At 41.2% G+C, this 15,814-nt stretch overlaps 1 protein-coding gene across 1 annotated transcript in view; it reads left to right on the forward strand.

The window, feature by feature from the left end:
• AMPH (amphiphysin) overlaps positions 1-15,814 on the forward strand; it is a gene marked incomplete at its 5' end in the record, with an annotated part of 128,057 nt that overhangs the window by 102,660 nt on the left and 9,583 nt on the right. Inside the window, 5 exons of the mRNA XM_081996282.1 lie at positions 1,105-1,128; positions 3,754-3,786; positions 5,192-5,242; positions 7,322-7,438; positions 14,076-14,132. Coding sequence (XP_081852408.1) covers positions 1,105-1,128; positions 3,754-3,786; positions 5,192-5,242; positions 7,322-7,438; positions 14,076-14,132 — 282 coding nt within the window. The remainder of the gene's footprint in view (positions 1-1,104; positions 1,129-3,753; positions 3,787-5,191; positions 5,243-7,321; positions 7,439-14,075; positions 14,133-15,814) is intronic.

The raw sequence follows: 15,814 nt of genomic DNA on the forward strand, positions 1-15,814 counted from the left end.
AAACCAGCTCATTTTCGAGAGCTTTCTTTCAACTTTATGTCATGGAGATAGCTGGGTTGACTTGGGGTGGAGCCTGGTATGCTCATTATTTGACCTTTGGCAGCTTCAGCCAGCACAGAAATCTGTGGATGCTTCTCGTGCATTCAGATTTGCAGCACTGTTTTGTGAACACATGGCACATGTGATGTATATTAAATGCTCATCTCTTTCTGTTGGGAAGGGTTAAATAAAGCCTAAAAAAAGTCACGTCTGTAGGCTAGACAAAATTTCAAAGTTGTCAATATCTAGACCAACTGAAATAACCCAGAAATGTTTCACATTTATTGCTTTAAACTTATATTAGATAGCTTTATCATTGTCTTCCTTTCAAACAGCTTTATTTATAGCTTGTTAATATTATAGATGTATTCTGTATTATAGTTGTTTTCCTCTTTGCTCTAGTTTATAAAAAAAAAGAGTAAGTAGTGAGCTTTGCAGCTAAATGTTTGAAATGAGGGATACTCAATCTTTTACTGAGTTTCTCTTAATAGTAAGTTTTGTGCAGAGTAGCTGCTGAGCTTCCTTTGCAGCACTTTCTCTGTTCAGTGTGGCAGTGTAGATAGCTGGCTTTGTGACTTGATGCTTTACATGGTGTGGATGTAAACGCCTCTGCATAGCACAGGGTGATGGAGAATCAGAGCTGCGTGCTCAGGGCCCTCTGCAGCAACGCCTTAGCGTAAATACAAGTAAGCCCTGATGCCACTTGGGTTGCCCCCTTCCTTGTTCACTGCCTCCCAGAGCAGCCCCCTTTTTCAGTTGAGATGCAGTAGGGTGCCTGCGATAAAATATCAGTGGCTGTCAGCAAAAAGCAAGGTGTGATAAATATTCAACGTGCATGTAGAACTTCTTTTATAATGTAATCCAGAGGCTCGGAGTGTGGCTTATATTCAGGAGCCTGGGATTAGTCTTCTGTGGAGTGGCAGGAGAAGAGGACACGCCGCTCCTTGCCCAGGCCAATTGGGTAACTGGTGCTGGTTTGAGAATGGCTAATTAACGAACTGCTGCTGTAACGAAGTATGTCATGTTCTTATTTTCTTTTTCTATGTACGATTTTCTTCCATACAGACAAGCAGCGAATTGGTGCAGCCGGTAAGCAAACCTCCCCCCAAAATCGTAGCCACTCTAGAGACATGCTTTAACCAGTGTGGTGTGATATATAGTTTTCTGTTTTTGTCTGTCTGTGCTGCTCTTTTACATTGCAATCTACTGGCTCCAAATGTTGCAAACCACATAGCTTTTCCTTAAACTGCTTAATTTAGTCACTTTCATTCTTTAAATTAAAATTGCTCTAGTAAAATATAAATTTTGTGTTTTCTCATCAAGTCCGCCTTTATCTTTTTCATCTTGTGTTTTTTCTTTGCTTTTCTGTCTGCTTAAAGCCTGATTCTTCAAAAAGTCTTTCCCTGTGTAACCTGGTCATGGAGGAAACCCCAAACAGTGGGTCATCAGAAGATATTAACAGATCTCAAACTGATCTAGGTTCACTCAACTGGGGCCTAGATGTTAGCACACCCAGTGTCAGCCAGGAAATGACTGCAGGCAGTTCTTTGCTTTTCCCTGGGGCAGAGCAAACCTCAAGCGAATCCACGGGTACTCTGCCAGCTAGTGTTTTGCCTGCTGTAGTTGCGTGGGAGGATGCTGCACCAGGGTCAGCTTCTGTAAACAAAAACCAGAGGACTTCACTGGAGGACGAGTTGGATGCCAAAAATGTCCCATGGGAAGATGTGGTGGCCAGTCAGCCTTTAGAGAACATAACCAGATTTGAGACACCCATCCTGGGAACTGGTAGCTTGTTGGATGAACCTCTCCCATGTGATGTGCAAAAGGCAGAGGAAGAGCGGGAGGAAGAAGAGTGGGCAGGTGTCAAACCAAATGAAAAGGTAGAGACCAGAGTTGTTAACTACCAGGAGGTAGAAGGTACAGAGGAACTGGAAGAGCAAAGTTGTGAAATCAAAGGAAACAGTGAGGCAGAACTTCATATGGGCTTAGCAAAATCAGATCTTGAAATTTTAGTCAGCGCAGAGGTAGAAAAAGTATATGAGTTGGAAGATAATGATGGGAATGCTGGGAGAACTAGTGCTGCTGAGCTAGAACACCCTAGGGAAGAGGAATTCAAAGGGATCAATGTCATTGAGGAGGCAGATGGAGAAGTACCGTTGTTCAGCACAGGGCTGGAAGGTGGGAACAAAACAGTAGTGGACAACTGTAAAACTATAGAAAACACTGGTGCTGAACCTGAGAGAGCCTTTGGTATCTGGGATCAGGACCATGAAAGGACATTTAAGGATGGCTTAGACCAAACTGACAGTGGTACTGGAGAGAGTACATCCATGGAGTGCATAAACATGACACCACGTGTTGACCTAGAGGTAACTGACCACACAGAAAAGGACCCTACAAATACTGGAGATGTTCTGTGTGATGCTGAATTATTCAGTGCAGAAGAGTTTGGTAAAGGAACTGAAGATAATAGCATCAGCCTCCTCCCAAATGGTAGTGCTGCTGATGAAGGTCAAGCTGCTGCTGAAAAAGAGTGGGCATTGCTGCCCGAGACACCTGATGCTGTTAGCACAAGCTGCGGTAATCCTTGCCTAGATAATGCAGAAGACCAAGTGACAGGTAGGGCGGCAGCAGCAGTCGCTGAAGAGCATCCTAGTAGCAGTGGTGTTCCTGAAGCCTTGGAAACAGACCCCTGGCTGCCAAACTGGGATCCAACAGTTACTAATGATTCCTGGGGGTTTTCTAGTCTGTCAGATGGTCAAGCCAATGGACTGGATAATTGGCCTTTTTTCCCCAAGCAGCAAGACTCAGAGGAAGGTAACATGGAAAATGTTTGGTTAGGCATTAATGATAAATGGTCTACAGAAGGCCTAGGAGGGACTGATAACAGCTGGGGAGAAGTAGGTGCGAGCACAAGCAATAAAAGTCAGGAGGCACCACCAAAACAAGGCTTGCCTGGGGAGCAGGCAGGTATTAGCAATCCTGGACCAAGCAAGGAGATAGCTAGACCCTTGTCTTTGTTTCAAATGGGAAATTCCAGAAATGCTAGCACCGAGAGTTCAACTAGTCCTAAAGACAATGAGACCAACAACTCAGATTTATCTGAAGATGAAATTGCTAACCGGAGATATGGATTGTTGTACCAGGAAATTGAGGCTGATAAAGAAGAGGTACCTACCCCAGTGTGTAGCCTAGTCTAGACAAAAAGTTCCTTAGGCCATGCATAACCTTGTCGTTAAAAAACAATCCATTTGTGTGTTTCCCACTGCCCCTCCTAAGCTCGTGCTATGCTTTTTTTGAAAAATTGCCATGCAACAGTTCATAGTGTGGTGCCCTTCAGCCATGTAATGAAGCAGGCTGACAAAAATGCATTTCAAAATGGTGAATGAAGCTTTGAACTGTGAAGGCACTTCATGTCTCACAGGTTTTGTGTTTTATATGTATAACTTTAAATGCACTTAGTCTTTTTTTTTTTTTATAAAAATAATTAAGTTACTCTGCTTTTTGTTTTTGTTGTTTTCCTGAAGCCTGTGACACCTGTTATCAAATAGCACTGTCGTCAAATTTCTTGCTGCCTTACCCTTCATTTTATTCTTTTTTTTCTCTTTTTTTAATGTCTGGCCTATATTTTTATTTTGGAAATAAAAATGATTTGACTCATGTTCTGATTTAGTAAACAAATGATAATTTGTTCTGGTCTTCACTTCTACTTAGGCATCCAGCACAGCATTTAATGGATTTGCACAGGTAAGAAATAAACACCTTTTGAGATTATTTTTTTTCTGCACTGTTAGGAAGTGATTAGGACTGGCTGTAGAATTCCAGGAAATCTGTTCTACAGATGAGCAGCACAACAATTTCATACTGACTCAAATCCAAACTTTGCCTGTGCTCAGAAATTATTCCCAGGTGTTACTGGAATGATGCTAATACTCATGGTACTCTTGGTCTGACTGAATTTAACAGCAAAAACCCAGGTACCTTAGTGGGATTGACTTTTTTCCTCCTGAAAGGACTGGTTTATCGTTTTTATTGTGTTCTTTTGTGGACTTTTCTCACAAACCCAAAATCCTGTAAAGCATTGTTTCCTCAATTTCACATACTTTGCGTGACTCTGTGTGTGTATATAAAGGATGAGTTTTATTTGTTTCTGCATCTTTATTTTCATTTAAGATATATTTTGATCTGAAAGTTAAACCGAAATTATTTGTTTGCTCCTGTGCTGATGGTGAGACTCTGCGTTAGGCATCGCAGACATACAGCACATGAACATACCATGTTTATGCTTTCAAACTCCAGGGCTGTGCCAAGGTATCCCAAATTTCATGTGGATAACCTCAGGCCTCATTGATTTCCAGCATCCTTTTAGAGACTGGCTCATCCACAGCACACCCTGTACACCATTTTTTGAAAGCACCCAAAAAGGCTGAGCTTATACAAGGTTGGAAATGAGTCTTCCAGTGCTTAACCATTCTGCTCCAGGATGTTCAAATTAGTAAAGGATCCCAAAGGAAGGAGCAAAGCCACAAGGCTACCACCTAATTAAGGCAAAATGTTTGCCGCAAGGAAATAAAAATTTGATGACCCCACTGCAGTAGGAAAAGGATTTGACCCATTAATATTTTGCAAATTAATTGGTTCTGAATGATTAAGATGTTGGAAAACATGTCCATTTTTGTACCTTCTTACTGCACGTAAAACTTTGTATCCATAATTACTATAGTTACTATTCGAGTAAAAGCCCAGATCAAGAGGATTTGAAAGTATGTTAGAGCCAGTGTACTCCCCAGGCACGGGCACGTGTAGTCTGCAGAAAAGATTCTGAGTTTCACAACTTATAAGGGCATTGTGCCTGAAACAAAGTCCCTGCAATTCACATGTATTTAATGAATGGTTTTTCACTGCCTTTAAAAACATCGCATGGTTTAGAAGCATAGAATATATAACTGAAAAAGGAATGTCTTTAATATTAATAGTGCTTGACTAATAATTATTATTAATACCTATTTAGATTATCTGTCATCTTATTCTATGTGAATTTACTTATGACTTTACCTGTATAAACCATTAAAAAAATCAGGTCTTTGATAGACACTTGCAAACATCCCATCTCAAACGTTTTTGCATCATTGTTTTTCATTTCTATATCTAGGATACCTCTGCATTTACAGTGCAATCAAATGAGAATGTGACGGAGCCTTTGGTAAGTGGTGGCTTTTGCTTCCTTTTTAAAGGCCTTGTAAAAAAAGTGGCACCGTTTTTCCTTTGTGGAAAGATATTTTCTCCTTTGTGTTTGGCATCCTCTAAATCACAAAAGCTTAACCTGGAAGAGCTGGTGGATGATACCATTGTAGCTGTAAACCTTTACTCACTGAAACAGTCTTTCACAAGGATAGCACAGAGACAAAGAAAAAAAAAACTAGGATATTCTAAAATATGTTTACTTGTCAAAGGTGTAGTCGAACAGTTTGTTCATTTATTACATTTAAGAAATGACAAGAATGAGCGCTTTGGTCCAGTGTGCAGTAAGCAGGTGATAGTAGAGGGTGGCTGTTTAAATGTCTCAGATACTGCTGTAGTTTTATCCATTTTCCACATATTAATAGTAGGTACAGTCTGCTTCTAAGGGATGGAGAATCTTTTTGGAAGCGATCATACTTGGGCAGTTTCATAGTTTCTCTTACAGTCTTTGTTTAGCCTGGAGTAAGGATGTGGAGTAGCAGCATTGCTGGGTGAGTGCTATATTTACTTGATAGCGCAGTGATACTCGATATTATTTATGTGGCTTTTGTATAATGCCTCTGGTGGTGCTTGCATTCATAATGGTTACTGAATACGGTGAGAGCACTTTTATTTGTAGCTAAAATGTGGTAACTAGTCTGAAGACTGCTTGTCCACAAGTGACTGGAAGCAGAGCAGTGCCATTTGCTTTATACCGTGTTACCTGATTTTAAGCCTGAAAGTTTCTTCTAGCATTAAACCTCAGGAAACTCATTAGTCATCTTACCTGGGATAAATTAACTTTGTGTCTCCATTTCAGCCCTATTTCTTCTTTGTGAAATTCCCTAGAGCTGGCATTAATACACGACACAGAGAGATTTCTGCACAGCATGGGATAATATAATGAACATTTCTTTATGCTATGCCAAATCCTGAAGGGCTTGCTTAGGCAGACTTCTAAGTACCTCGTTAAAAATCAGTCTGCTTAAGGAATACGTGAGAAAAGAAATGAGAAGCTATGGGTTTTTTCCTGAAAAATATCAGGGAGGAGAAGATTTTAGTATCTTCAAGAATTTCATGGAAGCTGTCTCTTCATCACAGGACACCTTCTGGCCAGCTGCCTGTTATCAACTGCAAAGCAGCTAAATAGCTTTTGAGCTTCATATTATGCTGCGCAATTTGTTCATGGCAAATTAATCCACTGGGGTTATTTTATCTGGTTGAGTCAGCCATCTTTATAAATGGAATATGCTGAGCACAGCTTGCAGCTCTCCCCTTGTATGCGTGTGTATTTGCAAAGTGATGTCTCCATTGGAGATCGCGCTTTTCCTCTGAGCTATTTTGCCACAGGACCGAACATGTTGCAGGGCTGGTGATACTTGCTAGATCCTCTTGCTAAAAACAAGCTTAGGCCAGAATTTAAAAGGGTGGAAATCCCAATAGTGCATTGATAAATGGATGCCTTGTAGGTGATTGAGAGCTCAAGAGGGAATGCATTTTAATAAAAAAACAGGGATGATTTTCCCACTGTCAGAATTCAAGAGGTCAGTGGTTGCCCTTGTGCATATAAAAACTGTTTGAGTCCCTGCTGATTGCTTCTCACCTTCACTGGAGAAGGGACTATATTGTCTGAGAACACACAGAGCTAGGGAATAGGGGATAATTTTAAAAACTCATATTTGAAGCCCAGGATTGGTACACACGACTGCCAGTTTCAACTCCTGGCCTTCCCATCAGTTTCTGGAGCGTTTCTGAGCAAACCAAGTCCTTTCTCCCCAATTCCATCTCCCCTTTCTGTAACTCAGGAAGAAGCTAATGCTTTCTTTCCTTGCAAGGGAGTGATGTAGGACTGGCTCAGTTTACCTATAGAACATTGAGGATGAAAATGCCCTTTTGACACCGTAAAGCCAAGCACTGCCCTCCTCTCCCCGGCAAAGCCTGGCAAGCTGAGCCTGAAGCAGCACTGTGCCAGGCGCAGTTCCAGTTCCCCTCCTCCCTCCCCACTATCATGTGCTCCTCAAAAATTTTTCCACTGTCTACCTAAAAATCAATAAAACAAAAGACTGAGGCTGAAGAAGCTCCACCTGGGGAACCCAAGGTCGAGGAAACCCCTGCTGCTGCTGTTGTGGAAAAAGAGGCCGTCCCCGCTGAGCCTGCCGAACCAGCAGAGCCGGCTGTGGTGAGTGACCTGTCCCCCATGCCACCTCCCGGCCTCATCCGGGCCACCTTTCGTCATGGTGAGTGTGCCTGCTGCATTTCAGCCATCCTTTCCATTCTTCACCGTCCGTCCATGGCTGGTTTCCCCAGTGCCTGGCTGTGTGACAGCATGCCTCTCCAGCACGCGTCCTCCTTTCAGCCCTAAAATGTCATTCCTCTTACGTTTTGGCATTTTAGACTCAGAAGTTCAGCTGAGTGATTGTGATGTCACAGATTGTTTGATTCCAGATGAACTTCAGAAGGGGAAAGTATTGATGCCATTTTTAAATGACCTTATTAGCAGTTTTCTCATTTAATTTCAAGCTGAGCTGTAATGTAATGCCAATGTAAATCTGGTATGGTCCTTGCTGGAGCATGAAAACGCCAGAAAAAAGTGGTTGTAATATAAATGTCTATAAGACTCATGGTTTTAGAACGTAGCCATGAGCTGAAGAGGGAACTCCAAGCACCAGTTTGGAGATTTTTTTACATGTCAGCATTCAGGAAACAGTGGGAGGAGAAGAAATAGCAGCTCTGCAAGAAAAACAAAGCAGGGCACTCAATATTACTACAAATTGAGAGGTGGTCCGAGATGGTAGGCGTGCGGCTTTTCTGCTGACTAGCATCCCTTTTTATAACAGGTATCCTAGTGAATATCCTTTTTATTCAACTGAGGTTCCTCTTCTATATACTGCTGTCAGAAGGTCTTGGAGGTACGTGATATCTGAAAACCAGAAAGAAAAATGCATCTGGTTTTATAGACTGACAGTTTTCACGCTTTCTTCAAGACAAAAACATGCGCAAAGACAAGTGTTTGTCACTGTTAGAATATGCAGATTACTACTGAAAAACTGGACAGAAAAGGGGTGGTTTTGTGGGCTGGTTCCTCTGCCACAGAAGCCAGTGGAAGCTTTATAGCTGTGCTTTTTGACCATCAAGCAGAGTTTAGTGCTGTAAGTGTTCCCAGAAGAACAAGGTTCAGCATGCTGAACCTGCCCTTGGGCTTGGGCGAGTCCCTGTGTATCTTCATCTGTTAAGTAAGGATGGTGGTACCCAGTTCTTCATAAAATTAGATATTTTTCAGTAAGCATTTGATACACTGCCACATGGGAAGCAATATTAAGTAGGCTGATGTAGATGCAAATTAGCTGAAGAAGGTAGAAGTAGCCGGTACCGCTAGATATGGCAGCACAGAGCGTGGACAGGAGACTTATCAGATACGCAGTTACCGTAGCATCTCATGGATCTGTCTGTGGAGCTGATCTGGTTTAGCATTTTTATTAATGACAATGGCTCAGACACTACAAGCCTGATTGTGACATTTATCCATGACTTCAGGTTGGGTAGTGTCATTAACTTAGGGGAATAGCATTAGGCCCGCTAGCTCTACCTGCCGACAACAGGCTGGTTATCTGCTGGCGGTGTTAGGCCCATTGCAAAAGCCACAGGTGATACTGAGCAAACTGTCTTCAGCAGAAAGAAGGAAGCAGTGCCACTAGTGTTGGTGTGCAAGACTCTGGAGAGCAAATGTAGTTTCTTAAAGACGTTCTTAAGGATGGACTGATGAGTTTGTTTGCCTGGGTGGTTCTGGCTGTCTGTACCACAGGATTAAAAAGTGGTATCCAGCACAAATGATACAAAGAGGCAGGCTGAACTCTAGCTGTAGCACCTGCCTAATTCGTTCTTCCCTTGCTCCCATCTTCCTAAGAGTGGAAGAATAATTTATTGTAGAAGGAAAAGTGGGCAGTTCTGGGTGGGCTATTCTGGAGGACTTTGGGAGAAAGGGAAGATAATGCTTGTCTCTGTCCAACCCTTCCCGTTATCCGTAGACTCCTAGCTGCATTGTAGCTATGGAGGGAAGCAGTCCTGGTGTGTTCCCCAGAACTGTGTTTAGGGTTTAATTCTGATTACACTTGCATGAATTTTGAGTATTTATTTCCTTTATTTTTTAATTAATTTTTGTTCTGTTCCATGGTACACGCTGGAGCAAGTGACCTCAGGATTATCCCCTTATAATAATACAACCAAAGGCAGAAAGCCCCACGGTCTGTGGAGACCAGGCTCTTCCCCTCGTGTGTTTTCTTTTCAGGTGATAGAAATCACAGTAATAACTTGTCAACTCTATAGTAAGGTAAACAATGAAATTGCCTCTCTGAGGCACATTGGTTTGTCAAACCCTTGTCCAGAATGCTTCATGTCTAGTCAGAGTGAATTTGATAGTTTGGAATAAAGAAGGAGGAAGGGAAGGTGGAGAGAGGAGGGGTGAGAAATCAGTCATTGATCTGGAGCTTTCCTCTTCTCATGACTGAATGGCAGGGAATAATGTGGAAGAACTGATATTAATGAAGGTCAAAAGGTTTTTTCTAGATGGTTTTATTTTGATTACCTGTAAGGATTTAATGAAGAAAAAAATTGTAAAAGAAGTTCTGAAAGGAAGCCAGCTTCTTTTTGCCTCTCACTAAGACAAAGCAATGCTCTAAAGCCTGTTGCACGTCTTAAGTGCTAATTAAATGATGGGCTGTGGCTGCAGCACCAAGCATCCGCTCATTGGCCGTCATGAGCTTTTCAGATGATCCGTTTTGCTGCCTGACTGTCCATGAGCAGTTCGGGGGGTCCACAGTGCGCCGGCAGCTGCTCTAGCCAAGGCACAGGACTGCAGAGCTGTTGGGGGAGAGGCAGAGAGAAACACAGCGCAAGAGCCAGGCAATTTAGGAGCAATCCGGGATGAAGACCATAGGTATTAAATAGAAGTTAAGCATTTTTGATTAAGTTTGTGCTTGGTTTTTTATTGCTTTTTGAATATGAAGTTGTTCTTGCTAATTTGGGAAAATAGCTAAAAGTGTTGATTTTAAAAATGTCCAAATTGGACTCACTCTGCATTTGGCTCTGAGGGGTTGTTATTTCAGGAATGGCTTTCCGGGATTTACAAAGAAGAGTTTTGAAGATTAGGATTAATGACAAATATGATCAAAGCTAAAGAAAAGTACACTGAGTTGCAAAAGATGAAAACTTGTTATTTCTCAACAGTAGTTCTGCATTCACTTGCTTTATGAGTGACAGTTTACTTTAAAAGTGGAGTTGTAAAATACTGGTAGATACTTTCTCACTGGGAATCTTTTATTGAGTTCAATAACTTCCAGTTTGGTGTGACAGCCACTAATCAGTTTAATTTTTCTGTGGTAAATTTCCTGTCACATCTGGTTAATTCAGAAAATTTATGGTATGCGTTCTTCATTGTAGGAGCTTTGCAGTAAATTTTCTGGTAAGGTTTTCATTTAAATTAGGGAGGCAATGGTCCAGGGGACCCACTCAGGGGACTCCTGCTCAGGGGGTTTTGGGTTCAGTTACTTGCTGTAGTCTACCTGAACAAGATTGCCAAGACTTCATCACAAGAGCTCGTCAGAATTGCTGCCTGGGATCTCATTACGTACTTTTGTCTTTGTCCTTCAGGTCTCAAATGCCATAGAATAAGTAAAGTTTTTATTAGTAGCTGTCAACAGCTGATCCTTTTTGGGGAGGGGATAAAATGTTTGGTAATTAAAGGGACAAAATGACCATGTGCACCAACGGAAACAAAGTTAACCATGGTAACAAGTCCTTGCATGGACTTCAGCACACTGAAACAGTTGTTTCCCTAGTTCCATTGTACCCCCAAAGGCAGCTGTAAAATCCAAAGTATACAGTCTAAAGGACATAATGCATTAACTGCTGATTTATTTCTTTTTCAAATAATACTGTCCCTCTCACCACATCAATTTTTCACATTCAAACAAAGATGGCACGAGGACATTATAATAAAGTGAAAGCTTATGAAATCTTGTTATTTCCCTTTCTTCTTCTCCTGCATGTGAGACTCTTAGGAGTAGAGAGCACTGCTCAGAGATCAGCTTTTTAACTTCCGTTATGCTCATTAGTTTGGGAAGAGCAATTCAGTGCTTTGGGTTCAATGCCTGCCTGGACTCTGATGAATACTGTGATTTTCAAAGCTGTGTATAAGCATATATGAAACTACCTCCTGATAAGCTCTTTGCAGACACTGAGAGGGTACAGCAGAGGCCAGGAAACAGCCTTCAGCTTTGAGGGTATCTAATTATGGTTGAATCCCACTGTAGGTACAATTCATGGTGCCCAAATGGTGGAGCATGTCATTTGGGAGAGCAATACAATGGTTAGGTACAGAAGAGTGGTCAACTGTGTCCAAATTCTGAGTATGCAGCTAAGTGTATATATACATGTAGAATAGTGTCATTCTGTTGAAGTCAGCAGGAATGGACTTTTCTCTGTTTATGGAACCAGGGTGTTACTTTACTCAGATGTTATTTCAGTCATCCTTTTTACTAGGCTTTCATGCCCTAAAAATAGTAAAGTTCATGCTACCATGCCTCTCTTCTCAAACCCCACCATCCACAAAGTCCCAACTTCCAGCTAATCAAAAAAGCAAAAGCAAAACGCTGCTAATTTGACTAGTACGTAATAGTCAAATTAGCTTTGGGAAGCAAGGGGAGCTCTCTTTACTTTCCCCTTTCCCACCAAAACTGTGCTTTCAGTTAGCCTGGGAAAAAAATATGTATATATATATTAGATTCTTCACAAAGAGGCCCAAAGCTGGGCTGATGGGATTCTTACCAGAGAATATTGCCAGGGTGTTATTAAGAGAAGGGCAGAGGCTGGTGTGTTCCTGCCTATAAAGTGCAGGATGATGCTCATTTCTGAAGGCAAATTGACTTGTAAATATAGCTGATGGCAGAAATTCAGCACTCTGTAATAGTAAAAGTAGGGAAGGCATCTATCTACCGACTTCCAGTTGGACATAGAGCTTTTACAGGTAATAGAAACATTTGTGTATATCTCTTCTTAAAAAAAAAAAAAAAAAAAAAAGGGTGAGACTTCTGTAGGTGGCTGTGTGCATGCATGCATCACTAGAGTAACAAATAATTGTATTTTGCTGTTGATATTTGTTTTTGTCTATTTTGTCTTTTTGTCTAAGACCCTCTACAGTCTCCTCAAATGAGGATTCCATGGCAGAGGCTTGGCAGCTTCAAAATTAAAAAAAAAAAGAAGAATTAATCATTAAAAAAAAGGTTATATAACACTGTAATTTTAACAGGATAAAGCTGGGAGAGGTTTCTATGGTAACATTGCTGTCAGCAGCTGGACATGTTTGGGGCTTATGAGGTGACTGCAGGCAATACTAGAAGATTAGATTAGAAAAAACATGAATGATATGAAGTTTGGATATAACTCAGCATCCTTTTATTAAAAAAAGAAAGATGCAGCCATTTCAACTGAAATTAGTAGAAATTTTGGAGTGACAGTTGTGGGCGTGTGAAGGCAGTTAGCTGGAGCCTGAGCAGTCGAGGTCTCCTAATTTCTGATTGCTAAAGAGGACAGTCTGAGCTACCATGCCCTCATATAGGTCTGCATAACTTGTCTTCACCCTTATACCTCTTTTGAAAAATCTGACCTAGCTGTGTTTGTAAAACACCCTCAAAATTTATTAGCAAAGTGAATTTCCATAACAGGGCTTTGATTTGCTTTTCCTCAGCAGAACGTCTTTAGAAATAGCCCGTGTCCACAGGGAGTCAAAACGGAACAGAAAAAAAGCACTTGCAAGTGTTCCAAAACTTGCCAGAATTTTAGTGATTTTGACAGTTTGTTGACCCAAACCTGCCAGCTAGATAGAGCTATAGCCAAAACTGAATTCAAGCTCAAGTAGAAGAGATATTACTGGTTTGACTCACTGGTTAAATCCATAAATGCTACAGTAGAATTGGAAACCAGCATGGGTACAGCTGTTTTGAAGAGTTCAGGGAATAATTGTGCCTTTTTTTCCGATTTCCAAAATCTTGAACTTAGGCAGTCTTACAGCTTCTGTAAAAAAAAAAGACCTAGTGTTAGATGGCATCTGCAGTACTATTTGGGGGAGTCCATTACCGTTCAGTTCGTTTGATCCCTTGACCATCTAAATGGGCGTCAGATTTAGAAAACCACTGACACATGTCTAACTTTTTAAATGTCAGGCACCTGCTGCATGTACCACTGAATAAGGACCTAGAGAGAGGTGATTCTGAAAAAAAATTATGAGCTTTGTGACCCACCTCTTTCGAACAACCCCTTTAAATGAGTTGCAGTCCAACATGAGTGGAAGAAACCGGTGTTTTACAAAGTTTACCTTGAAACTCTGGTGAGTTGCTGGGGCAGCAGCAGGTTACAATGGGAACAGTTTTTGAGTCTTGGGTGGGAGAAATTTGAGCTTGCTGGAAACTGCAAGGTCAGCAGTGTTGTGGGTTGTTGCTTACTAAAAAATTCTTCAAAGCTGGTGCTATTATGAGAATACTGATAACAAAAGTAAATAAAATTGGCCTTAGCACTTACAGTGTGATAATGATGATGTAAAAGGTTTTATTTCTTATTTTTTAGCTCATAACTACTTTGATTTCAGATGACATGTGGCAGCAAGAATCATTCTGCTTGCTATATACAACTCCATTTAGTTCCAGCCATTCATTTCATTGCATCCCATACATGCCGTGCTTCCATTAAGCTTGATTAATTCCAATTTCTCTGCCGCTATTACCTCAGCATGAGCAAGGTGATGACCATATTTCCTCTTTATACAGGACAGAGTCGAGGCAGGGGATAAGGAGACAACTGGAATTGCTGAGAAAGAGAGCGAGGTACACGTGAACAGCCTCAAGACTGTGGTTGTGCTTCAATATCTTCAAAGAGAATTGTAGCAAAACGTGTATTTTTCATTTGCATCACATCAATATACGGGCCGATACAATGCGACTGTGACCCAGCTGCAGTATCTATTCTAACACTGCACAGATACATCTGTCTCTGCAGTATATATTCTAACACCAGAGCATCTCTTATTCAGTGCAGGACCTGCCTTAGAAATTGCCCGTTGTAGCAGTATAGAGTCATAAATACCTCAGGGCAGCGAACAATGCAGCTCCATGGTAGGAGGAGTTATAATGCGGTTTCTGTTGACATTTGGAAATATACTGCATAGATTCCCAGTAGATTTTACACTTTCCATAAATTAGTTTGCCTAGCCTTCCTGCAAACATCTTTATGAAAAAAAAAAGCTTTGATTAATCATTTATTTTTCTTAGCACAATATGCCCTGAACTAAAACAGATATTTGAAAATAATAATATTACAAGTTTGTCTTCTAAAGCACAAATCCAGCATCAAATTATAAAGGAACTGAAAAGCTCAATGACATACTTAAAGATGGGCATGTGTGGGCTCTAATGGTTATATTTTGCTTATATTTCTTCAGATGTGATAGAACTACTTACCCTGAATCCTTCTATACTAAAGTGAAATTATAACGTGTTCAAATGTGCATGGAGAGCAGCAGAAGAGGAATGGTTACATATTAAATGCAGGAATAGAAGTAGGGACTGAGAAAGAGATTGTAACTCCTAGTCATTAATCACTTAATCTCGAGGTGCTGACAGCCTCCTTTTTTGTCGTTACTCACTTTGGAACCATGATGTGTACAAAAAGATTGTAAACTCATTTCCATTCACTTCTGTTTCAAAACATGGTAAGCCCAGCTGTCCAAGCTTGGGTTTGTTACTCCTCTGTAAAGCAGCATTGGCTCTTCTAGAGTGGAGGATATTTCTGTGGCTCCAGGGTATCCCAGTGCCACTGGGAAGTCGGTTTGGGACTCACTGGTGCCGTACTCCTCACCAGCACTGCCACATCCACATAGAAATCAGTGGAATTACACTAGCAAGAAAGTACAGGGCAGGAGTGGTAGATCAAGCCCAGCTTGGTGTTGACACAGTACAAGTGAGTGTTGTGTTGCTTCTCTAGTGTTGGCTTGTCACTCCCAACAAGGCAGGTCCAAGAAGAAACATGCAAGAAACTCATCACTATCCCATGAGTACCAAGGCTAAGTCTTTGAAATATATCTTTTCCTCTTTTTTCTAGTACCACTTGTCCTTATAAAGTTGAGGTCTCTTATCTGGAAGTTTGACCCTGTGTTCTGTGTAAAATGGCAGTATCACTGTATGCAGAAGAGCTGCCATAAGGGATCGAACTATTTGCTAAGCTGATATCTGGCCTCCAGTGGATGGTGGTCCCTCTGATACTGTAACTTCTATAACAAATTCTTCAGTACTATTCCAAAAGTCTTCCAAGGCTTCGCAAGCAATTCCCTAAAGCATGATGATTAGTTCCTCTTGACATTGTAGTAGCTAGCTTAGCTGCAATTATAACCAACTGTCATAAAAATTACCCAGTCCCTTTCTAAATCCAGCCATGGGGCCAGATCTTCAGCTCTGGAAAACCAGCATAGCTCAGGGAGCTCCTCTGGCAGACCCCAAGCGGCAGGCTTGGT

The sequence above is a fragment of the Phaethon aethereus genome (assembly GCF_964289735.1).
Source record: "Phaethon aethereus genome assembly, chromosome: 2".
NCBI classification, from domain to species: Eukaryota; Metazoa; Chordata; class Aves; order Phaethontiformes; family Phaethontidae; genus Phaethon; species Phaethon aethereus.